This window comes from Balaenoptera physalus (genome assembly GCF_965194825.1).
Source record: "Balaenoptera physalus genome assembly, chromosome: 7".
In the NCBI taxonomy this organism is placed as follows: Eukaryota; Metazoa; Chordata; class Mammalia; order Artiodactyla; family Balaenopteridae; genus Balaenoptera; species Balaenoptera physalus.
Window position 1 is genome coordinate 97,541,924 of NC_138886.1, and position 24,357 is coordinate 97,566,280.

At 53.4% G+C, this 24,357-nt stretch overlaps 1 protein-coding gene across 2 annotated transcripts in view; it reads left to right on the forward strand.

Annotated features, from left to right (window-relative positions):
• The window catches only part of PHF2 (PHD finger protein 2), a 94,357-nt gene extending 81,998 nt beyond the window's left edge, over positions 1–12,359 (forward strand). Inside the window, exons 15-22 of one of the 2 annotated variants that reach the window (XM_082469607.1) lie at positions 368–546; positions 693–763; positions 1,540–1,700; positions 5,966–6,240; positions 7,926–8,021; positions 8,554–8,663; positions 9,266–9,686; positions 10,363–12,359. In XM_082469607.1, the coding sequence (XP_082325733.1) occupies positions 368–546; positions 693–763; positions 1,540–1,700; positions 5,966–6,240; positions 7,926–8,021; positions 8,554–8,663; positions 9,266–9,686; positions 10,363–10,451 (1,402 nt within the window). In that variant the 3' untranslated portion in view covers positions 10,452–12,359. The remainder of the gene's footprint in view (positions 1–367; positions 547–692; positions 764–1,539; positions 1,701–5,965; positions 6,241–7,925; positions 8,022–8,553; positions 8,664–9,265; positions 9,687–10,362) is intronic. The other variant, XM_082469608.1, reaches the window with a different exon arrangement.
• The last annotated feature ends 11,998 nt before the right edge of the window (positions 12,360–24,357 follow it).

Below are 24,357 nucleotides of genomic sequence, written 5' to 3' on the forward strand. Positions count from 1 at the left end.
ACACCTCAGCCCTGAAATTATTTTTCTAGAATAGCTATGTAGAAAACCCAGGCCAGTTGGCACTGGCTCCATCTGACACTGGGCTTGTATCAGGCCCCAGAGCAGCCGGAAAGAAGGCGTGCTCATCCATTGGCTAGGGTGAGGGGGCAGTGAGGGGCACAACCTTAAATAGCCCGAGAAAGGGCCAGGCATATACCCTGTGGGTTGTGCGTTGTCTTCACTGGGGTCGCGACATTGGAGAGGAGGCTGTGGGGTTGGGAAGGGTCCAGCCTGGCTGTTGGTCCTCCAAGGCCTGTGGGGGGTGGTGCTGGGGACACTAGCCAGGCTGTGCGGATGTCCACTGACCGGCCCACTTCTGCCGCCCCAGCTCCAAGGCCCTCAAGCCACAGCCAGGCCCAGGGGTGTTTGGAGCCTTGCAGAACTTCAAGGAGGACAAGCCCCAGCCAGTGCGGGATGAGTATGAGTACGTGTCGGATGACGGGGAGCTCAAGATTGACGAATTTCCTATTAGGAGGAAGAAAAATGCTCCGAAGAGGGACTTGTCCTGTGAGTTGGGGGGACATGGGGAGGGGGCAGGCCCAGCCCCATAAAGGCCATCTCAGGCATGTGGAGTGGGCATCGGGTGTGGCTGGACCAGGGTCCCCCTCTGCTCCTCCGAAACTGCTGCTGACTCCCATGTGCTCTGCTTTCAGTCTTACTGGACAAGAAGGAGCCGCTGCCCACGCCCGTTACGAAGCCAAAGCTGGACTCGGCGCTCTACAAGGTAAGCGAGTGCCTTCTGGGTGACTGAGCTTTCTGGGTGGAGTGCAGAGGGGGATGTTTTCCTGGGGAGGCTGGCTGGGCTCCAGATGAGGAGCTCTGAACCCCGGGACCCTGCACAAAGGGACAAAAGCAGATGCAGGACTTGTGGAAGGTCTGCAGGTCTCTTATGAGTGGTGGGGCCTTGGGAGCCGCACTCCGTAGTCAGATCCACCGTGAAGATAATGCATCTCCTTGATGCCGGAGGACTGGGGTACAGGGGGTAGCAGGCCAGGCCTGCTGGGGGTTGGGTCTTGCACTAAACATGTGGGGGTTAAGTTAGATGTCCTCCAAGGCCATGCATGTCCAACCCAGGACGCGGTGGCCGTCTCCAAGGAAGCCGGGTTCCCTGTTGGGGTCATACCCTGCCTGCAGAGCCCAAGGTGTCCCTGCAGAGCCACTTGCCAGGGGCTGTTAACTGGTGTCCCTCAGGTACAGGCACACCGCCTGTTCCCAGTCCAACCATGCCGACTCCTCTTGTATCTGTGTTCAATATTAGGGTCTCATGTAAGGTCCTGTGAACCAAGGTTCACCTGGGGAAATGGTGCAGGCGGGGCGCCAGGATCCCAGCGCAAAGCTCTGGCCCCTGTGCCCTGCTCTGTGTGTCTGGTCAGCCAGCCCCATGGTGCTCGTTACAAGGACAGGCTCTTTAAAAACCTCGTTTTCTCACTGAAGGGAAACAGTAGTCCCTACCCCTACCCCCAAGTCCTTTTCCGACCGGCTACTCTGTCCCCACGGCAGAGTGATGAATCCTCTGATGAGGGTTCGCTGCACATAGACACGGACACTAAGCCCGCCCGCAATGCCAAAGTGAGGAAGGATGGCGGGGGTTCGGCTGCGGGCATCTTGGACCTGCTGCAGGCCAGCGAGGAGGTCGGTGCGCTCGAGTACAACCCCAACAGGTAGGCCCGGTGCCCACGGGGAACTTGGGGAAGTGGGCGCTTCCACAGAGGTGGGCCGAGCAGGGCTCCGTCAGCCCACGTCCCAGAGGCCAGGTGGCCAGAGCAGGACCCCTGCCTGGCAGAGGTGGTGCCAGGTGGCCAGAGAGGTGAGCGGGGGCTGGCTGTGCAGGTCCTGTGTGTTGCAGAGCTCCTGAGCGAGGGCACAGAGCTCTGAGGACAGATGCTTCTAGATGCTAGATGGGGAGGCAGCTGGGAAGTAGTTCCACGTTGGGGCCATGGAGGGAGGAGTCTGTGGGGCCACCATACCTCTAGGTGCCTGTGGGGAAGCAGGGCCAGGCTGGGCACCTGGAGGGTGTCAGGGTTGTTCCAGGCCAAGACCCCCAGCTGTCTCTGTCTCATCACTTCCTGAATGCCATAAAAATAACATAAGAGAAATTCCACAGTGTGTGCCCAGTGTCAGGGTCAAGGGCATTTAATGGGCCTCTCTGGGACCCCAAGCTGACTTCCCTGCAGAGACCTTATCTGTGGCAAGGGAAATGATGGCTTCAGAGCTCGGGGACGTGAGAGCCCACTCCCTGAGGAGGGGCTGGATCGGCCAGGGGTCCCAGATTCCCACACCAACTGCGGGGTGTGTGGGAACCAAGCCACGCTGTCCTTGAGACCTGTGTGCATCCAGATGTGCAGCCTCAGGAGCCCACTCGCTGCTGGTGTATATGCTGTTCTTTCCTGGAGGCCCTGAGATTCTGGGCAGTCGGGCAGGCTAGGACATGTGTCTCCTCAGCTCAGGCGGTCTTCCCTACCTAGGCCTGCCCAATTGCAATCCTTTGATTTGAGAGAAATGGATTAATCCTCTTTGGGTTTTGCATTGGTGGAAGGCCACGGGGCTTGTTTTTCTCATGGTGGTCCCAGTTAAATTCTCTTTTGATCCCAATTAACTTTTGTTTTTATGCATCATGGCCATTTTTTTTTTCCACATGGAATTTCTACAAGTACCACAGACAGAAAACCAAGGGATCAGGGCCCGTGCCCCCTGTAGCCTCCCCATTCTGGGGACCTCAGCCACCATGGTGGGGGGTGGCTCCCCTCCTAGTCCTTGAGCCAGCAGGAGAGTCCTGCTGCACGGATGGGGAAACTGAGGCTCAGAGAGCTTAGGTGACTTGCTCAAGGCCGCACCGCCAGGAAGTGGCAGAGGCAGGGCCAGAATCTCCATCTGCTGATAATGGAACCCAAGCGTGGGGGTCCTGGAATGTTAACCATGCTGGGCGGTGACATCCAGCCAGGAGTGACTTGGCTTGAGGAAGGCAGGGCTCATGTGACCTGCTTGGGGTTCGCTTGGTCCTCCAGATCTGCGTTCCACCCGTCCCCCTCTGCCTCTCAGTCTGTGCTTCCAGAATCGAGGTCCAGGGGCTACACGAGCCTGTGGAAGCAGCATGTCAGCCCCGTCTTAGACAGTGGGACTCCGGGAGGCGGATTAGGGCTTGATTGAAAAGCGTTCTTGCTAAATCAAATGGTTGTATTTTCTTTCATAAATTACCATTATTTGTGCAGTGTTATGCTCACAGACAGCCGTAGGCGCCTTCTCTCATGGGAGTGGAGTGTATGGCTGGAGGCTTCTACAGAGCTGTGGGGTGCAGATTTCCTGTTCAGCATTAAGTGGTTTCTGTAGATGAGCCAACCTAAGCCCCTCACTGCAGAGATGCCCTGTGGCCTTTGCAGTGGTGGAGGGACCCTGACCTGAGGCCCTTAGCCATGAGGAGAAGCCTGGCTGTGAACCCCCTTTTCCTGGAAGGTGCTGGTGCCCGGGCTGGCCCCTCACCTCTTTGGAGGTGCCTTTCTTCTGGGAAGGCTATGGCTAGCTGGCACCTCAGTGACCGGTTGACGCTCAGACCCTGGAGAAGTGCCCTACACGCCCTGGGTCCCCCATGAGTTCCAGGCAGAGGCACCCCTGGGATGAGGGCAGGTGGGGCTGGTGCCAGAACTCTGCATGGAGCTGGGACACAGGTGCTGCAGCTTGGGCTCCTAACTGAACCTGGACACAGCCTGCCGGGAGGAGGGCAGCCAGTTTGAGGATGCGCTGTGAACTGCTCTGTAGGCACACACGTATGTGCTCACACACGCCTGCACACGTGCACGTGTGCCTGCTGGGGCTGGGTCCCCTCGGCCGCCGCAGGCAGTTCCTTTCCCAAGTCTCCCATTTGGAGTGTAGGTCAGTGTTTGATGGTCCATTTGCTCTGTTTTAAGTATTTGCTGTTTGGAAAAAGCCAGCTGAAGAAAATGGAGGAAAATATGTTAATTTCTTCTGGATGGTTTGCTTAGTGTTTACTGCCTGGGGGTGAGGGAAAGAGAGGATTTTGGTATGATAATTGGAGGATTAAGGTATTATTTTCCATGCGCACTAGTTAGACTTTGCTCCTTGATTCGCCGGCCCACGTGGACAGCCTGCAGCCCTGGGCTCCAAGGCCCCTCCCTCTTAGGTTGCAGCCGAGCTGGGCTGGGACCATGAGGTCCAGATGGCACAGGCAGGCGGCTGGCTTCCATGCTGGCTCCCGGAGGACCCTCATGGTGAGTGTCCCGGCCGCCACCCTCCCATCCCTGCAGGAAGCCTGCTGTTTGGCTGGGCCATGAGGCTGGGTGAGGGTGCCTGAGACCTTCAGGGTGAGCCTGGAAGGACCTCATTCGTAGAGCACTGGAGAGCCTGGCAGAGGATGGGGGGCCAGCTGTCAGCTCTTGCTGGCTCTAGTGCTGGGTCGGGGGCCTGTCCCTGCTCAGAAAGCATCAGCGATGATGGTACAACAATGATACTACTGCTACCAAATGCCACGTGCTCTTGGCTGGGTCTGGGTAGCCCTTTGCCGTCATGGCATGGGACAGTGGGGGTCTGGAGGATGCTGGGGCAGGTGGAGAGTCTGGTGGAAGCCTCCCGACTCTCCATGGCGGTCTGACCATACTTGATTTTTCCCATTGTTTGTGGCTTTGGAACCGTAATCCATTTGCTTCCAGCAAAACCCCAAAACACTGCGATCCAGTGTGTCTCGGGCAGGGCTTGGGGAAGTGGTATTCGTGGAGGGCTGCCCAGAGAGGCGCCTGCCCGTCGCCTCCTCCTGGCTTGGGGCAGGAGTCCTTGGCCTGGAGCCCAGCAGTACCCCTCACAGGATGGCTTTTGTCCAAGCTTGCCTCGGTGGGCCCCCAGGACCACAGGGGACCACCCTCTGTGTCTGTGCTTCCTGGGTCCAGCTCCATCTCCCTGCACCCTCCAGCCTCAATCTTGGGAACCTTATTTCTGAGCAGGGACTCCTTCTTGTTCTGATGTCTTACTAAACATGCTTCAAATACTTCTCGGAAGTGGAGGAGGGAGCAGGGACCATGCAGAACCACCAGGGGCCCATGTGGACTGGCACTTTTGGGTGCTGCTTCTGGGTCTGGCAGCCCTGCAGGTGGGTCCACTCCCTGGGGGCACATGGGGCAGGCAGGAGGGGGCCTGGATGTCAGACACACAGGGCGGGCCCGCTGCTGGGCCTCCTGGGCCTCCTGGGTCTGTGACCAGGGAGGAGGGCTAAGCAGTGCCCCACTCCAGGTCCCGCTTCCTAGGGTCCCAGGGTGCAATGAGAGGTATGGCCAGGCTCCCCAGAGGCCGTGGTGGGCCATCCTGACCCAGGTGGACAAAAGCGCGGGGTGATGGGCAAGGACGAGGGTCTGGGTGCTGGTGCAGGTGCAGTCATGAAAAGATGGTGTGGGTCACCTGGGGAGATCGAGTGCCATGGGAGGGAGAGGGCTCTGCTGCCCCATCTCAGGTACCGGATGGGAGGACGCCCTTGAAGACATGGGGGAGGGAGCGCTTGGGGCTGGGGCTGAGCGCAGGAGTCCACGGTGGGTGGAGGTGTGCACAAAACCGGCAGGAGTGGAAGAGGGAGGGAGGGAGGGGGGTGGCCTGGGTCCTTGGGGGAGTCTGCTTGTTGACTTTATGGTAGGAGAGATCAGGAGTAATGGCACCTTTGTCTACCACCTTCTATCCCTCTGCCCCTCTTCATCCCCTCCCTCCACATCCTCCTCCCTCTCTTCTCTCTTTATGCCCCTCTCTGTCCCAAGGCCTCCAGCCCTCCTTTGGTGTTGCGGGGTGGGAACAGAGGGTAGGGGAAGGGGATAGCTGGCTCTTTCCATGGGGGAGTTATCAGCTACCACTATCCTCCACCCCACACCCTCTGCTGGCTGCTGAGTGGGAGGATGTGTGGGCCATGGGCTGAGTGCCTGTCTCTCTGTGCCTCCAGCCAGCCCCCCGCCTCCCCCAGCACACAGGAAGCCATTCAGGGAATGCTGTCCATGGCCAACCTGCAGGCCTCCGACTCCTGCCTGCAGACCACATGGGGTGCTGGCCAGGCCAAGGGCAGCTCGCTGGCGGCCCATGGCACCCGGAAGAATGGGGCTGGTGGTAAGAGCGCAGGCAAGCGGCTGCTGAAGAGGGCGGCCAAGAACAGTGTGGACCTGGATGATTACGAGGAGGAGCAGGACCACCTGGACGCCTGCTTCAAGGACTCGGACTACGGTGAGCGTGGCTGTGCGGGGAGGGGTGCTAAACCTGGGGGTTGGGAGCCAGGCCCTCTTATGGATATAATTCACAGACCTTAACAGTCACCCTTTAAAAGCGTGTAACTCAGTGGTGCTTAGTGTATTTAGAGGGATGTGCATGCCACCATCATCACACCCAATTTGAGAACGTTTCATCATCCAGAAAGGAACCCCGCCCTGTACCTGTTAAGAGTCAATACCTCTCCTCTGGCCCCTGGCAGCCACTGATTTATGCTGCCTCGTAGATATTCCTAATCAGCATGTGTCACGTGGACAGAACTGCACAGTGCTTGGTCTTTGGTGCCTGGCTTCTTTCATTAGCATACTCTTCAGGCTTCATCCACGATGTAGCATATGTCAGCTCTTTGTTCCTTTTGATGGCTGAATAATATTCCACCACGTGGACACACCATGTTTGTTTATCCCTTCATCCATCCACAGGCACTTGGATGGCTTCCACCTTTTGGCAGTTGTGCACAGTGCTGCTGTGAATGTTGGTGTGCAGGGAGTTTTGTATGGCCTGTGTCTATGGTGCTTCTGTGGTGTATACCTGGGTCACTGCCTGTTTCACCTTCTGAGAACCTGCCCGACTATTCTCCACGTGGCTATACCATTTCAGACACGTTGAGACCATGTCCATCCTATGTCTGTGTAGACAGAGAAACCGAGGCCCAGAGTGGCTTTGTGGCCTGAGTCTGAGGTGGGCAGTGAGTTGGTGGCTGGGCCATAGCTGTGGCCTCTGCCCAGGGGCATGGCCCCTCGCCTCCCACTGCAGCCCTTCCTTCCAGGCCTGGCGCTTTGGGTTCCAACGGGCTCTGAAGGAGCTGCTGTTGGCCGCCTGGGAGGGGACTTGGAGCAAGGACCTGCCTCCATGCCTCAGCCCATTGCCTATAGATGTTCCAGCCCCCGCGGGTGCGGTGTGCTCCTCAGGGCCAGGGCCGTGTTGGCCCCCATGGTGCAGGGCCTGTTTTCAGTTCAGTCCTGATGGTCTGAGGGCAGTGTATTTGTCCTGGAGACCCTGTCCCTGGAGAGCCCTCCCGTGGTGAGGCTGGACCTACCCTATCTGGTGGACACTTTCAGGCCTCAGTGAGGGGCCTGCCGTGGTCTGACAGATCAACAGCGGAGTGAACTCCATTTTCTGGGCACCCTTGGGGCACAGGGCAGGTCCTGGGGGTTCGGGTGTCACAAGCCTTGGAGGTTGAACCTGTAATGGGAGGAGATACCCAGCGAGTCACCCAGGGCTGCTGTGTGGGTCTCCCTCCTCCAGAGACTTGCTGAGGTGAGCCTGGGGTCCTTCAGAGCCACCCAGCTCCGTGGACATCAGATATTTTCTTCTCTGATAGCAGCAGAGGAGATGTTTTGAGAATTGGGCATTCAAGTGGGTGCGGTGGCCAGGCTGGGGTAGGAACAGCTGGTCAGGTGGCCATGGGGGCTGGATGGAGCCCATTGCCTGGCCCTCTCTGGACCTCAAGGGGGCCTGGGCTCGACAGTTTCAGAGGCCACCTGTGCCTATGCGTGTGGCAGCCACACCAGGAGGGCTGGTGCTCTGCAGCCTGGGGACAGCCTGGGGGATGCCGGTCACAAGGTCTGCCAGTAGCCTGCAGCAGCCACCCTCCTGTGGCCACACCAGCAGCCCAGCCCTTCTCCCCTTTGGCCCTCTAGTTTACCCCTCCCTGGAGTCGGACGAGGACAGTCCTGTTTTCAAGTCCCGGTCCAAGAAGAGGAAAGGCTCGGATGATGCTCCCTACAGCCCGACAGGTAGTGCTGGGGCTGGAAGGGGGGCTCCATCCACACTGGATGCCAGCAGCCATGTTCCACACCCACTAGCTCTGTGTGGGGCTCAGACGGGCTGTCACTTGCCTGCAGGAGCCTGATTGGCGTTCCACTTCTTTCTCCCGGGACCTCAGCCCAGGTGCTTTTGCAAGCTCACCCAAAGGCATCCCAGCTCCTGCCAGTAGGGCAGTGCGGTGTCCCTGTCGTGAGGTGGCCCTCTGCCTAGTTTCTCCTCAATGAACAGCCCTGGGAGGGTCACGTTTGTACCTGGCCCCCCATCATGGCAGCCAGCGGGGTGGGGTCTGGTTCACCTAGCACATGACTTCCCTTCTGACCTCTCCTGTCTTGCTGGTGTAGGGAAACCAGCCCCACACCAGGTTAGGGCCCATGCTGACACTCCCCGAATTGTGACTTGTCCCTGGGATTTGGGGACAGACTGGGGCAGGACCTGGGGATCCCAGGAGGGCGCACAGGCAGTGGGTGGCTGCTCGAGGCAGGTTGACCTTCTCTCCCGCAGCGAGGGTCGGCCCATCGGTGCCAAGGCAGGACAGGCCTGTGCGTGAGGGGACCAGAGTGGCCTCCATTGAGACCGGGCTGGCGGCTGCTGCAGCCAAACTGTCCCAGCAGGTGAGGAGGGGACCCACTCCTGGGCTCAGGCTCCCCAGATGCCTCTGCTCCCCCCACCCTCATGTACGGAGACCACCCAGTCTGGGGCTGTCACAGCCTTGGGGACATTTGAGTACTGCTGACCCTGGTTCCTCCAGGCTCCCAAGTCCCTGCTAGTGGGAAGCAGAGAAGCTGGGAACTGGTGGCAGGAGTCTCATGGCAGCTCAGAGTGGGGTGGTGGGGAATGGAGGGGGTTAGGGTGACGGGGGAGGGGGCCCATACTACGTGCCCACCAATAGGTAAACTCAGATTGAGTCTGTCCACTACAGCTGAGTGCTGGTGCCACATCCCACACGTCCCCGTGTCCAGGATGGCCCACCTCACAGAGGGGGCCTGGTGGTCTCTCCACAGGCCCCAGTACTGCTCTGCAGGGCTCGTGGTGGCTGGAGGTGGGGCTTGGGCGTGGTCCAGCCCTTTCTGCTCCTGCAGTGCTGGCTTGCTCAGCTCCATGGGAGAAGCCTTGTGCACAGCAGACCAGGCTGCTCCCAGGCTGCAGGCTGCTTCCCAGTGTCCGAAACCTGGCCAGCCCTGTGGGGTGACACACCTGCATGTTTTGTTCAAAGGAGGAGCAGAAAAGCAAAAAGAAAAAGAACACCAAAAGGAAGCTGGCTCCCAACACCACCTCCCCTTCCGCCTCTGCCTCTGCCAGCACCACCTCAGCCGGCACCACCTCGGCCTCTACCACCTCGGCCTCCACCACCTCGGCCTCCACCACCTCGGCCTCCACCGCCTCGGCCTCCACCACCCCAGCCTCCACCACCCCAGCCTCCACCAGCACGGCCAGCAGCCAGGCCTCACAGGAGGGTAGCTCACCTGAGCCCCCACCAGAGTCCCACAGCAGCAGCCTGGTTGACCACGAGTACACGGCAGCCGGCGCCTTTGCTGGGGCCCAAGCCGGCCGTGCCTCTCAGCCCATGGCCCCTGGGGTCTTCCTCACCACGAGGAGGCCCTCCTCGTCATCCCCCAACAACACCGCTGCCAAAGGTACCTTGCCCGCCGACCCTGAGTCACCTAGACTTGCAGACTGTCCCTGTGGATGACCACAGGTCTCCCTTGTCCCTGCAGCCATGAGTGTGTGTATGGCCAGGCACTCAGTCAGTATGTGGAACAAATGGTCCCTTTCAAGACCAAGAGCTCTGGTTACTCACCAGGGGGGTTCTGGTTACTTTGGAGTTAGGTCTGGCCCTTCAGACTCCCAGGGCCTCGGCTTTGGGGCCTGGCTTGAAGTCAGAGTGTGGTTGGTGGTTTGCCGAGGATTCGCTGGGAGGAGCCTAAGGTGACCCAGGCTCCTCTGTGTGAATTAGGGGTGGGACGGCTGGCCGGGTCTCGTGGTATCCCCACTGTCACCCCCGGGCGCCCTGCACCATGGGCGTGAGGCCCAGCCGGCCATGGACATGGGGGGTGTGGCTCTAGGTGGCCCTAATGCCATCCCTGGCCTGTCCCTACCCTACTCACCACGGCCCAGCCCCTTGTCGACATAGCCTCTGAGTGGGGCGCTTTGCTGACAATTGGTGGTTTTGGAGGGATTCAGGACTCCCTGGACCTGGGAATTGCAGGCCCATTTTACAGACAGGGTCGGGGCTCAGGAGGGTTACAGACCCCCATCCCACATGCTGCTCCTGTCACTCATCTGTCTTTTTTGTGTCTGTGCCTCCCCCAGGAAAGCGTACAAAAAAGGGCATGGCCACTGCCAAACAGAGGCTTGGGAAAATTTTGAAAATTCATCGGAATGGAAAACTGCTCCTTTAAAGTTTGGAAAGCCAGGATCCTTCTGCTCCGCTCAGGACCCTTGGAGCCCTGCTAAAACATCAGCCCCCAGGAGGGTGGCCTTGCTGCCTCACCCCAGGGAGGGCCTGGCCTCTTCCCGGCAACCATCCCCCTCACATGAGCATCTGTTGCTTCAGCGGGCGGAGCTCGCCAATACGGACAGACGTCCTTTCTCAAGTTGCTTAGAGTGACCAGTTCCCGAAACGTGGCCCTGCCAGTTTGAGGACCATTCCAGTTTCAGGACAGTCTCCAGGCATCCCCGAGCATGGGTGTGATTGCAGGGCCTTTGCAGCTCTGCTGGGAGCATGAGTCCTTCAAGGAAGGAGGAGTGAGCCAATGCTCACCAGGCCCAGAGTCTGAGCTGGCCACAGGCTGGTAGCCTCCAGAGGCTTTAAAAAAGGCAAAGAACACTAGAGAGGAAGAGGAGGAGAGATCGGGGTGTGTATGTGCCCCCCTTCTCTTCCCAAGTGATTCTCAGACAAGTCCAGAGACTGTTGGGCCCAGCCAGGAGAGGAGCCTCTGTGCTCCCCGGCTGGTGGGTGGTGGGCCGGATGGTGGGTGTTGCACCCTGAATGCCTGGGGCATTTCTCAGGGCTGGCTGGGGCCATCAGCAGGGTCAGTGTGTCAGTGTTGGGGGGGAAGCCATCATGGGGTCCCCAGGGAAGGGTTCAGGCCCAGCCACAGTGTGGGGCCCAGGGGGCCCAGGCTAAGCTACATGGGTGGGCCCCGTCCAGCCTGACCATCTATACTCCGAGAAGCACTTCCCAGCCAAGGCACCCCGCCATATGCCTGGTGGGGCAGATGGTGGCCGGGTGGCCCGAGGACTTGGGGGCCAGGCACTTCTGTCTTGTCACCTGTTAACGTTTGGTGTCGAGCGCATGGGTGGCTCCTGGACCACGTGTCTGCCCATCGACACGGAGGGGCTGGATTTGTTTCTCAGGCAATCCTGTATTTTAATTTTAGATGTATTTCCTGAAGCATATTTTTCATAGAATGTAGCGTGTAAATAGCTTTTTAAATAACTTCTTTTTTATAAGAGTAAAAGTATCTTTAGGAATTTCTTTCTATAGAGTCCTTCATTAACATTTATACGAGTTTTTTGCCGAGTATGATGAACAGTTGGGTTTCCGATGCTTTTCCTTTTCCTTCTTTCTTTGTATTATTATGGTTATTATTATTATTTTTTCTTTTAGGAACTAAGGTATTGCCTGAAAAACAAGTGATGTCTTTGCAGCCTTATATCTGTCTTTACAGAAGCAAACAGTACACAAAAGATCTATTTCAGACACATTTGAAGAGGAATCTTCAACTTGAATACCAGCTCTTTCTTTCCTTCTTGTTGATGAAGGGGGTGGGGGTACAGTTATTTTACTAGCACCTTGTGAAGTGTTTCTGTGTTTTGTGATGCTGTAATTTATTAATGTTTGTAGCTTTTTATATTTGTACATTTCTTATGAGCTTTGTTTATATGCCCATCCCTGGGTGTTCTGTCCATGAGGAGAGGCAGCTTTGCGTGGGCCTTGCCACCCTTGCTCATCCTGTTTGGGGGATGCAGCCCCAGGACCCAGAGGCTGGGAGGGGCGAGCCTCATGGGGCCCTCACTATTCCGACCCGGCGTTTTGAAGGTTTCCTTTCCTGTCCTTGTTGAACATTTATATAATCTAACCTGGCCATCAAGCTGTTCTCTCTCTTCCTCTCTCTATCTCTCTTTTATTTTTTTAATTTTATTATTATTATTTTGGCAACATGTACATTTCTAACAAAGTTTATTGTGGCTATTAAAGTGTTTTATTTCCCAATTCATATTACTCTTGTATCGAGTTCATGAGGTCTAAGGTAACTTAGATCAAAGTTTTAAAAGAGTAAAAATATTTCAGGTTTTGTACAGAACCATGTCTGTGTCATTTCTGCCTTGTTCACTGTCATCCACTCTGGGAGTGAGGACGGTGGGGATCCTCGACGCTGGGGAGACGAGTGGGCCAGTGAGTGGGCTGGGTGTGAGGGTGAGCAGTCAGGCCAGGCCCCCTACCCAGGCCCAGCCCTGGCTGCCACCTTTCCCCTTGGGAAGCCTTTGGATTGCCCACAGGGCATATGTACTGCCCTGCACCCCAAAGCTGCAGCACCCTGAGCCAGTCTGCAGGAGCAGGCAGACGAGACTCTTGGTCAGAGTGGGCAGCCTTTGAGACCCTGACAGTACCAGCCCCAGCCCCTAGCATCCTCTAGTACCTTCTTAGTGTTCACAGGTGTGCAGTTTAGTTGAGTCCGGTGAGAGGCACCGGAGAACATGTGCAGGATTTCAGTCTAAAGCTGATGTTAGGGACTTCCCTGATGGTGCAGTGGTTAAGAATCCACCTGCCAATGCAGGGGACATAGGTTCAATCCCTGGTCCGGGAAGATCCCACGTGCTGTGGAGCAACTAAGCCCGTGCGCCACAACTACTGAGTCTGCGCTCTAGAGCCCGTGAGCCACAACTACTGAGCCCGCGTGCCACAGCTACTGAAGCCTGCGTGCCCTAGAGCCCATGCGCTGCAACTACTGAAGCCCGAACGCCTAGAGCCCGTGCTCCGCAACAAGAGAAACCACCCAGTGAGAAACCCACGAACCACAATGAAGAGTAGACCCCGCTCGCCACAACTAGAGAAATCCCACATGCAGCAACGAAGACCCAATGCAGCCAAAAAGAGCTGATGTTATTCCCAACAAATGAACAAAAGCAGACCCCTCCCCCCCCCCACGCATACACAGATGCACAGTGCAGGGCACAGTGAGGATCGAGGATTAGGGAGAAAGAATGACCAACTGGCCAGAGGGGACTGCCACAGAGGAGACCCTAGGCCCACGCTGGGGCTGCCCCAGCTGCCAGGCATCTCAGACATTGCTGGGCCCTGGTATGCAGTGTTCAGCCAAGGCAGCTCCACAGCCTGAATTCGCTCCGCTGAACCCCGCAAGAGGGGCCTCTGCAAACCCCAAGGTTGGGCATTCACCCTCCTGGCAGCTGTCCTGTCCCTGCCCAGATCCAGCCAGATCTTGCCCTGTGGCTTCCCCAGGGGTCCCCACCCCTTCACCCCACAGCCGCTGGGGGACCGTGCCAAGCCCTGGGCTGTTCTGTACAGCCCACCCCCCTGAGGCCTGGCTCTGGCTGCCCAGCCTCTGAGCTGGAGTCCTTGAGGCTGAGCTATCTGGGTGCTTCTTGGGTCTTCCCACCCCAGCATGGCTGTAGGGACTGGGTCTTCAGAGGGCCATCTGGGACCTAGGGCCCTAGGCTTGGGAAGGACCTCCCAGAAGGTACCCAGAGCCTCTTCCCTGGCCCTAGGCCCTATCCTGGGCTGCACCCACACCATCCTGGTGCAGCATGGCCTGGTCGTGCCCTGGGCCATCACTGTGGCGCCAGCTGCACTTGTGTGCGGGAATGTCTGTAGGTGGACCAGAGGCATGCATTTCTGGGTGTGCCTGCAGCAGGGGCAGCAAGGGGCCTGTGTCACTCTGTGCTTGGTGCTGGCTGTGGCCCTTCCAGGGTCTTCTCCCCATCTCCATGCAGGGCCAACAGCCCTGTGGCAGTGAACTGGGAGGGGAGGGGCTGAGCAAGCTCCCTGCCCGGCCCCACGGACCCCTCATTTAACAGGTAGGTAAACTGAGGCCCACACTGAAGCCCTCCATGGATGAGACTTGAGTGCTCCAGGATTGTCCCTTGCTCACCATAATTTCTCAGCCTCCTGGTGACAGGTGTAAGTGGAACACCACCATCGTGTTGAGGCAGCTTCTGGGGGCCGCAGGATGCCAGCAGCAGGGTCCTGGAGAGCCACCTGACCAGCAACAAAGGTTGCAAGAGGAAACATGAAGGGTTGCATGTTAGGCCTCTGAGATGTTGGGAGCTGTTTTTTTACTGCAGGCTGCCTAGTTCTGTCTGACTGAGACTCACATGAGGCTGTGTCCTGTGTACTGAACATGGCATAAATAAACAAATTGCCCCTTAAGTCGGCTTCCAAATTTCAGCTGAATTTTACAGTCATTTCCTGAGCACCTATTGTGTTCCAGGCTCAGTGTTGAGAAACTTCCAGAGGCTTCATCGGGGCCGATTTTGCCAAGGAGGACTCCAAGCTCAGAGGGGGCACCTGTTCCCCTGCTCCTCTTGGGAAGCGTGGGCCTTGCCTGGGACCCACACTGCCACCTGCTCACTTGTACAGTAGGACAAGCTGTGATGAGACACACCCATGGTGTTGTGTTACACTCCAGGTGAATGAAGGGGGTCTGGAAGCTTCCCTGGAGCAGCCCATGAGATGAAATTGTCTTCAGCAACACAAGCAAAGGCCCCAGGGCAAGTGACCAGACCTCAGGGTGGTCAGATGGTGGGAGGTAGGTCTGGAGCTGGCTCAGAGCAGGCGGAGGGTGTCCACACAGTGGGGAATGTGGCAGGCCCTGGGGAGCCCCTGCAGGTTAGCAAGCAGGTGCAGTGGACTCTCCGGGAAAGCAGCCTCTGCAGGGTAGGCTGAGGGCAAGGGGATTACCCTCCCCCTGGCTCACATTCCCCTAGGATCCCCCTCCTCCTAGGGCTCCCTCTCCCCTCAAAGGCTCCTCCTCCCCCAAGTCTTGCCCTCTACCCCTTGTGCCCATCAGACACATGTTGCCATCGTCTCTGTGCAAGTGGGGAGCTTAGCCCCGCCGGCAGCCCAGTCTGCTTTGCATGGTCCTGCCTGGGTGCTCAGAGCCTTGTACGGACCCTGAGCCAGTCCCCAAACCTGCAGGAAAGAGTCCCACTTGGTGCCTTGGGGCAATACTGAGAGCGACCACAAGGGGGCATGGGAGGGCCACGAACGAACAGTCCTTCAATAGAACAGCAGTTCATTTAGCAGGTGTTGTCCTGTGGGCAAGACCCTGGGGCTAACAGCCGAAGGGACAGCAATGGGCAAAGAGAAATAAAGTTAACAGCATGCTGTGAGCGTTGGGAAGGCGATGATAATAATCAGATCAGCTTGGTCCTGAACTGTTTAAGGGCTGGGTGTGCTGGGACCTGTTTAAGTATCTGGCCTATATTAGCGCATTCACGCCTCACAACTGCCCTCTGAGGAAGGTCCTACAACTGTCTCTATCCTACCAAGGAGGAAACTGAGGCACAGAGTCTCACAGTTAGTGGAGCTGGCAGGACAGTTACAGAGCCCTTGAGCTAATGAGAGGCACCATCCTGCAGACGGCGGCCAGGAGGGCAGCTCCCCAAGGCCCAGGAGGAAGAGCTGTGCCAGAGCAGAGGAAAGGAGCTACTGTTCAAAGGCCCTGAAGTGGGGACAAGGTGAGGTGCTGTCTTTGAGGATGGCTGGAGTGAGGGGCTGAGCACAGGGGATGGGGTGGAAGGTTGGGCAGGGCAGCAGGCTGGGCCATCCCCTTGCCTGACTCTCCCTTCCATCGTGGGGGTCTCCCTCTTCCCCAGGCTGCACAGAGACCTTCAAACCCCCCTTTCCCCCAACCACACTTTCCCCTCTGGACCCAGCCCACTCTGCCTCTGTGCACAGCCCTGAACCAGGAACCCTCTTTGCAGATGAGGACACTGAGGCAGGTCTTGTGTTGGACACATGGCTGCCAGGGTCTCTGCCCTCCTTGTCCACGGTACTGAGCGCTGGATGGTGTGTGGGAGGAAGAGTGAAGTGGGCTCATTGTCCAAGGGTTAAAGAAAAAGATGCTGGGCTTCCCTGGTGGCGCATTGGTTAAGAGCCTGCCTACCAATGCAGGTGACACAGGTTCAAACCTTGGTCTGGGAAGATCCCACATGCTGAGGAGCAGCTAAGCCCGTGCGCCGCAGCTACTAAGCCTGCGCTCTAGAACCTGCGAGCCACAATTGCTGAGCCCGTGTGCCACAACTACTGAAGCCCGCGTGCCTAGACCCCGTGCTTCACAACAAGAGAAGCCACCACAGTGAGAAGCCCGCGCACTGCAACGAAGAGTGACCCCTGCTTGCTGCAGCTAGAGAGGGCCCGCGCACAGCAACAGAGACCCAGTGCAACCAAATATAAATAATAAATAAATTAATTTTTAAAAAAAAGAAAAAAAAAGAAAAAGATGCTGCTGATGTAAAACTTCAGGCTGTGTTCCCAGCCCTGTGAAAGCAATTCTCCATAACAATAATGATAATGGTGCATAAGATTCATATCAAAGACATTAGAGGCTGGTGCTGAATTCCATAGGTTTCATGTAGTAATTGTGCTGCCAGTGTGGTCCCATTTCCTGAGTGCCTACAGTGTGCTGGGCAGGGTGCCATGAGCTTTCCCAAGGCTAATCACTTACCACTGCCCCTACACCTCAGGCTTGGGTCCTGGGACTGGGAGGCCTCTCTGAGAAGGTGACCTTTGAGCAGAGCCCAGAGACCATGGAGGAATAGTGTTGCGACCGAGGGAACAGTAGAGCAAAGACCCTGGGGCAGGATCCAGCTTCGTGAGGAACAGTGGGGGCAGTGTGGGTGGAGAAGTTGGCAGGGCCAGGGTTCCAGCAAGGCTTCGTCTGCCCCAGGCCTTGGTCCAGGCTGTGCCCCCTGACATGAGTGGCTATATTCTTGGCCCAAGGAGCCCGTGGCAGGCCCAGCCCAGCCTGGCTGTGGAACCTTGGGGCTGGCCTCACCTTCCTCATCTGTAGAGTGGCTGATAGCGCGACCCCCACACAGAGGTGCTGCAGGGCTGACTTCTCCCCACAGGCCCGCCATTCCCACCTGGCCCTCTACTGGGGCACGCCCCACTCTACCTGCCTGCCCTGACAGCCTGTTTGCTGTGTGATCTCAGGCAGGACTTCCCCTCTCTGGGCCTCTTCTTCCATCAGCCTTCCTGATGATGAGGGGGGTGATGGAGTAGGGATCTGGAGCTGAGGGGACAGCATGTCCCCACCTGGTCTGCCCTATGTCTTCTCTGCTATGGCCTGCAGAGGACTGCCCACCAGGAGGCAAGTCGCAGCAGGACACAGGACACAGCCCGGCCTTAGGTGGCCAGGCCTGGCCTGAGAGATCTGTCAACAGACATGCTACGTGCACCCCGACTTGCAGAGGTGTGAGGTGTGGAGCAGAGGCTGCGCCCTGGGCTGGGTGTGTACCCAGGTGCTTGTGTCGATGATCAGTTAGACGTTTATTCACATCCAGTTTGCAGTCTCCTTCCCATATTTTGGAGTGGATCCTTACTTTTCACCACTCACGGTTTTGTGTCCCTAGAGCCCGGTGGATGGAGGGACACCAGGTGGGGCTGCAGGGTTGAGGAGGGGTGGTGGTGTGAGCGGAGCACTGTGGGCTGTCGGGCAGCCTGACAAATGGCCTCCCTCCTCAGCCGCCAGCCCGCCTTTCCCAGGCCGAGTCCCATCGGCCGCCTCATCCAAACATCCCAGGGGATGCCACCTCGGCAGAAAAATGATGCTGTTCCATTAACATCTGACACGGATTTGCAGGCCCCAAACAGACGAGCGTGCATGTAAACACCCGGCCTAGCTGGGCCCTCGCCCGGCTCAAAGCGGGATCCTTGTAATTAATTGTCCGCCTGCCGGCCTGCCGGCCTGAACCCACACTCCAGCCCATGTTATTTCAAGATCGCAATCCCTCCTGTCCCCCCACCCCGCCCAACTGCATTTACCAAACAGCGGATGTGCTGGAGCTTGTAGGAAGGAGCAGAGAGATGGTCCTGGCTCTGCAGGCCTCAATTTCCTCCCTGTAAAATGGAGCCATCGACATGGCCTCCCTGATGGTCAGGAGTACAGGGCCCATGTGCCTGGCTTGAGTTGGGCCAGAGCATCTGCACACTCATGAGCATGCTGTCTCGGGCTGCCCGGCCCAAATGGGTCGCGTGTTGAGAGAGCACAGCCCCGACAGGCCACCAGGGTCTCCACACCCCGGATGTGGGCTCAGCTAGGCTGACACTGCTGTTTATCTTTTCTACTCATTTTGGCTGATTAGTAAGTGTGTAAAGCCACATGTGTTACAATATGTGCCTTTTTACCTTGAAGAGGGAGGATTTTTTGTAGAATGTTGTTCTAGAATGTTGCCTAGAGTCAGTGATACCTTGTGCATATGTGTATACCAATAATACCTCTTTTGCTTATCAAAGAGAAATCTCATATAAATGGACCACAATTCTGAGTAAGCTTTGGTCTGCCACATTTATATTTCCTTCCTTCCCTCCTTTTTGGTTTAATTTATTTTAGAGTTTAGGAAAACTGCATGACTTTGCCTGCGATGGGCCATCAAGGGTCTCCCTGCTCTGCACCTGCAGCTGGTAGAGAAGCCACCTCTGTGAGCTGTAACATGGGGACAATTATCTTACCTTCTATGGGGTCATAGGGATAAACCAAAGCCAGGCTCACAGATGGGTCCCTACAATGTGTTCTGGGATCAGTATCTTTGCTCAAATGCTTAAATCTGAGGGAAAACCCCAGTCCTACTTTCTTATTCTTTTCTTTTTAAATGATCTAACTATGACTCCCTGGGATGAACTGTAGTTAATGGCCAAGAGCAGGGATCCCAAGTTTATCCTCCATCAACATCCAGGTATTTGTGACCCATATCACACAGACATTTGTTGGTGGGTTTCTCCTGGTGGCTGTGGATTAAGCTCTGGCAAAGTTTATTGGTGTCTGTACTCTGCTCTTCCCAGGGGGTTACCAGGAGCAGTTCCAGGGTTAGGGGTTGAGGGGGTGGTTCCATGAGAAGGAGGCATCTGGGGGCTTGTGGCAGATGTAAATAAGGATACTTTCTGGGGAATTCTTTCATTTTTTGTTTCTGTTTTTTCTGTTCTAGACTCAGACCATATAGTTTTTGTAACTGTGGCTTTAGGATATATTTCCAATCTATCAAACACTCCATGTGCTTCTTGAATTGCTGTGCTGCAACCTGTGAAGCAGCTCTGAAGGTGGGGGAAAGGGGGCTCATGCTCCAGCTATGGTCTCCACTCAGGGAGGAGGGGTGCCTTCTCCATCTGTTCAAAACCTCCCTCCTCCTCTCCCCGGATGTGGCCATTCTCTGGGTTCAGCTCTCCTGCCCTCACCCTGCAGTCTTCTGGAGGGGACCCCTCAGCTGTGCCCACTCAGCTGCTCCAAACCCTCACTCCTCAGTGACTTTGGCCTCAGGGGCCCTTCTTATCTGTCGTTCCATCAACACGCTTAGATGGGTTGATTCTGGCTTCTTCAGGTCTCATGTACCTGCCCGCCCCAACTTAGCCTTCCCCAGGATGCCTTATACCAGCCCTGTCCTGACTCTGTTTCCCTGATTCCCTTCTTCAGTCCCCAAATTCAGTCCCAGACACCACCTCCTGTGGTCATTCTTCAGCCCAACCACCTTCTGTGGCTCCCCACTAACTGCCTACAGGACCCCCACAATCCAGGCCTTCAATTCTTTCATGCCTCAGTGCCCACAGCCCCAGCAGGGCATCCTCTGTGTGGTCAAATGGACACCCTCCTGGCCCACTTCACCCCAGAGGATAGTCTATGTCCTCGACGTGGGCCTTGGAGCCGTGGGGAGCCCCTGGTTCAGGGCAGGCAAGGGCACCAGTGGCTGGTGGATAGTGGGAAAGCAAGGTGGATTGAAGGACCAGGGACCCCAGAGGAAGGAGGGAACAGGAAGGTGGGAGGGGGACAAAGGGGGACTTTGAGAAGAGGGATGTTTTAGTGGAGAGAAGGAGTTTGTAAGGAAGAGGACTCCAGGCAGAGGGACTAATGGCATGTGTGGAGCAGGGGCTGTTAATTCCTGCCCTGCAGGGGTGGATTAGGACAGACAAGCATCCAGGGTGGCCCTTCTGAGGCCTGGGGTTATCACTGCTTCCTCTTGTGAGGCTGCTGGTGATTCATGGTCTGAGGGCTGATGGGCAGGAAGTCAGAGGCATGGCTAAGCCAGCAGGGAGGGGTTGTGGCCACTCACACTGTGGTGGGCTGGGCTGACCTGTGCAGGCAGGCACAGGCTCCTGGGAGACCAGGTGGCAGAGTGCAAGATCCCCCAGCCACAGCCTAGGAGCCCATTCAGACAAGTGCTGTCTGGCCTTCAACCCCACACCCCTAATACCTCTGATGGGGTGCTCACATCCTCCTGGATGCTCTGTCTCACTCTTAAACTTGGTTGGACTCAAAGATCTGGAACCTGCCTTCCTAGGCTGGCCCTGGAGGGCCTGGAGAGGAGGTTCCCTGGGGCTTGGTTCTGGGGCTTAGGCCATAAACCAAGTCCCAGAGAAGGGGCCATGCAGCTCTGGGGCTGGTGGCATTTTTTCCTGGTAGTCCAGTGGGTGGCTGAGGCCAAGTGATGCAAGTGACATGGATGTTCTTGGTGGCTCATTTAAAAGTGGGGGCTGCTCCTAGCAACCATGGCTCAGGCTTATGGGAGAAACAGATCGTGCTCTGCTGGGAAGTCCTGTGGAAGCCCAGGTAATGGGAGCACTGCAATTTGTGAAAGGTGGTGCAGGGGCAGATCACTGTGTTGGAAGCTCCCTCTGGAAACAAAAGTGGAGAACAGACGGTTGGGACTGAGAGGAGGCAAAGGGACCAAGAAGAAAGGAGGTGGCCACAAGGCCTGAGCTGGGACCAAGGCCAGGGTCATCAAGAGGACAGGATGGTTTCAAGAGCCACCTGGCTCTCCCATGACCCCTACAAAGCTTAGAGAAAATGCCTAGCTGGGGGAGATGGGATCAATTGAGAAACAGACCTCCCTCCCTCCAGAACAAGCCTTACCAATAAACTATTTGCAATGATGAAAATGTTTATATAGTGTAGTTGAGCACTGGAAATGTGGTTAGTGTGACTGAGTTTTGAATTGTTAATTTTATTTACTTTTAATTGCTTTAAGTTTAAATTTAAATGGCTGTGTGAAACAATCAATGAAATAGAAAATAGAAGAATAATAGAGAAAATCAATGAACCCCCAATTTGGTTCTTTGAATAACACTGATAAATCTCTAGCTGGACAGATAAGAAAAAATGGAGAAGATATATATTTCCAATATAAGAGTGAAAGAGTGGTCATTACTGCTGATCTTGCAGACATTAAAAAAACAACAAAGAATATTATGATCAACTTTATGTAAATGTTTGACAACTGACATAATATGGACAAATTCCTTGAAAGACACAAATAACCAAAATCGGTGCAAGAAGAAAGAGAATATCTTGTTAGCCTTCTGTGTATAAAAATTTTCAAATTAATAATTAAAAAACCTCCCTGCCCCCCTCACAAAATTCTAGACCCAGATTGCCTTACTGGTGAATTCTAGCTAACATTTCATAATGATATAATATATAAACTCTTTCAAAAAATACTGGATGAAGCAACACTTCTTATCTCATTTTATGAGGCCAGAATTACACTGATGTCAAAACTAGAGATATTACCAAAAAATACAAAGAAACCTATAAACTTATATCCCTTATGAATACAAACATAAGATTCTCCATAAAATATTAGCAATCAAATCCAGCAATATAAAAAAAGGATCATATATTTAAGTGAGGTTTATCTCAGGAAGGTGAGGTTGGTTTAACATTCTCAAATCAATCAATGTAATTCACCAAATTAAGAGAATAAAGAATAAAACCATATGATCATTTCAAAAAACAAAAACAAGCAAATATAAAACAAACCAATTGATAAAATTAGGCACCCATTCAAGACAAATCTTTCATGAACATATATAATAAATAGAAGGGAATATCTTCAACTTGATAAAAGTCTAGATACTTCCCCCCCAAAACAGAATTGAGATAAGGAAATCCATTCTAACACTTCTATTCAATAGTGTACTTAGCCAAAGCAATAGGCAAGAAAGAAATAAAAGCCCTATATATTAGATGACATTCACAGATGCTACTATTGTGCACATAGGAATTTCTAAGGAATATGCAAAAGAGCTACTGGAACTCATTTGAGCAAAGACCTGGAGCATAAATCAGTTTTATGTATAATGAACAAAGAAAGAGAGAAAGAGGAAAAAGTGTTAAGACTGGAGAAACTGGCAAAGGCCAGTTCATCAAGGCCACAGAATACAGGATCAGAATTTAAAAATCAATTGTATTTCTATATGCTAGCAATGAACAACTGGAAAAATGAAACTATAAAATGATACTTCTCACAATAGCATAAAAACATAAAATGCTTAAGGATAAATTTAACAAAAATATTTCCAAAAGACCTATACACTAAAAATTACAAAAACTGCTGGAAGAAATTAAAGACTTAAAAAATGAAGAGATAAATTGTATTCATTGTTCGGAAGAATCAATATTTTTAAGATGTCAGTTTCCCCAAAATCGTTCTATACATCTATTGCAATTCCAATCTTAGCAAGCTTTTTTGTAGAAATTGACATAGAAATGCAAAGGACCTAATACATCTAAACCAAACAATTTTAAAAGAACAACATTGGACTTACACTGGTTGGTTTCAAGACTTGACATAAAGTTATAAAGACTTGTTATTAAACTAAACAAATGAAACAATGTAGTAGATATAGAAAAATAAAACTGGATGGCATGTTCAGAAATTATCCAGGAATATCTATATGTATATAGTCTATCGATTTCCAACAAAGGTACCAAGGCAGTTCACTACAAAAAGAAAATTCTTTTCAACAAATGGTACTTGAAAAACCAGATATCTACCAGGAAAAAAATAGAGCTTTGGCTCTTACCTCATTCATACACAAAAATTAAGGTCAAAAGGATCAGAGACCTTAAAAAGCTAAAACTATACATCTTCAAGAAAACATAGGAGAAAATCTTCATGAACTTTTATAGGCAAAGATTTCTTAGAATGGACAAAAAAGAACAAAAAGTAAATTAAAAATTGGCAAATTGAACTTCATCAAAATAAAAATATTTTGCCTTTTGTAAGTTTCCATTAAAAAATAAAAAGCAAGCCACATGAAAGACATAAACCTCCAGATTCAAGAAGCTGAGTGTTTCCAAACAAGATAAATCCAAAGAAATCCACACCAACCATGACACATCAGAGTTAAACTTGTGAAAAGTAAAGACAAAGAAAAATATTTTTAAAATTCAGAAAGAAATGGCACATTACCTACAAAGAAGCACCAATTCAAGTGACAGTAGATTCCTCATTTGAAACTGTGAAGTTCAGAAGGAAGTAACACAATGATTTTCAAATGAGAAAGAAAAGAATTGTCAACCTAACATCCTATCTTCAGTGAAACTATCCTTCATGACTGAAGGGGAAATATACACTCTCAGATGATCAAACAGTAAGAGTAAGTGCTAGCACACCTACTCTTAAAAAATAGCTAAAGAAATCTCTCCAACATAAAGGAAATGATAACAGAAGAAGACTGGGAACTTCAGAAAGGAAAGACAACAGAATAGGTAAAAATAGAAGAAGGAATAGATAAAAATATAAGCAAACACAATAGGTAAAAAGAGAAGTAAAATAGAAGTAATCTCTTTACCTCAAGAATTTCTTTAATCATATTTTGTTGTTGAAACAAAAGTAGTATCACCCTTGTGATGTGGTGCTCAAAATATGTAAAATAAATAATTAGGAAAATTATATTTTAAAAGTTGGCAGGGTAAAGACAGTCTAGATGGAAGAAAGGTTTCTACACATCACTCAAATCAAAGCATTAATTTTAAAAAGGATAAGTGGCTATGTTAATATCATATAAAGTAGAATTTAGAGCAAAGAAAATTCCTAGGGACAAAGAGGAACATTACATAATGATAGAAGCAACAATCCACCAAGAAGGTATAGCAATCCTAAATATCATGCACTAACAGCTCTTTCAAGTACATGAAGCAAAAATTGATAGAGCTGGAAAGAGAAATAGACAAAGCCATAATTATGCTTGGGAATTCAACACCTCACTCTCAGCAACTGAGAAAACACAGAACACATCACCAAGCAACAGCAGAATACATATTCTTTTCAAACAGCCATGGGATGTTT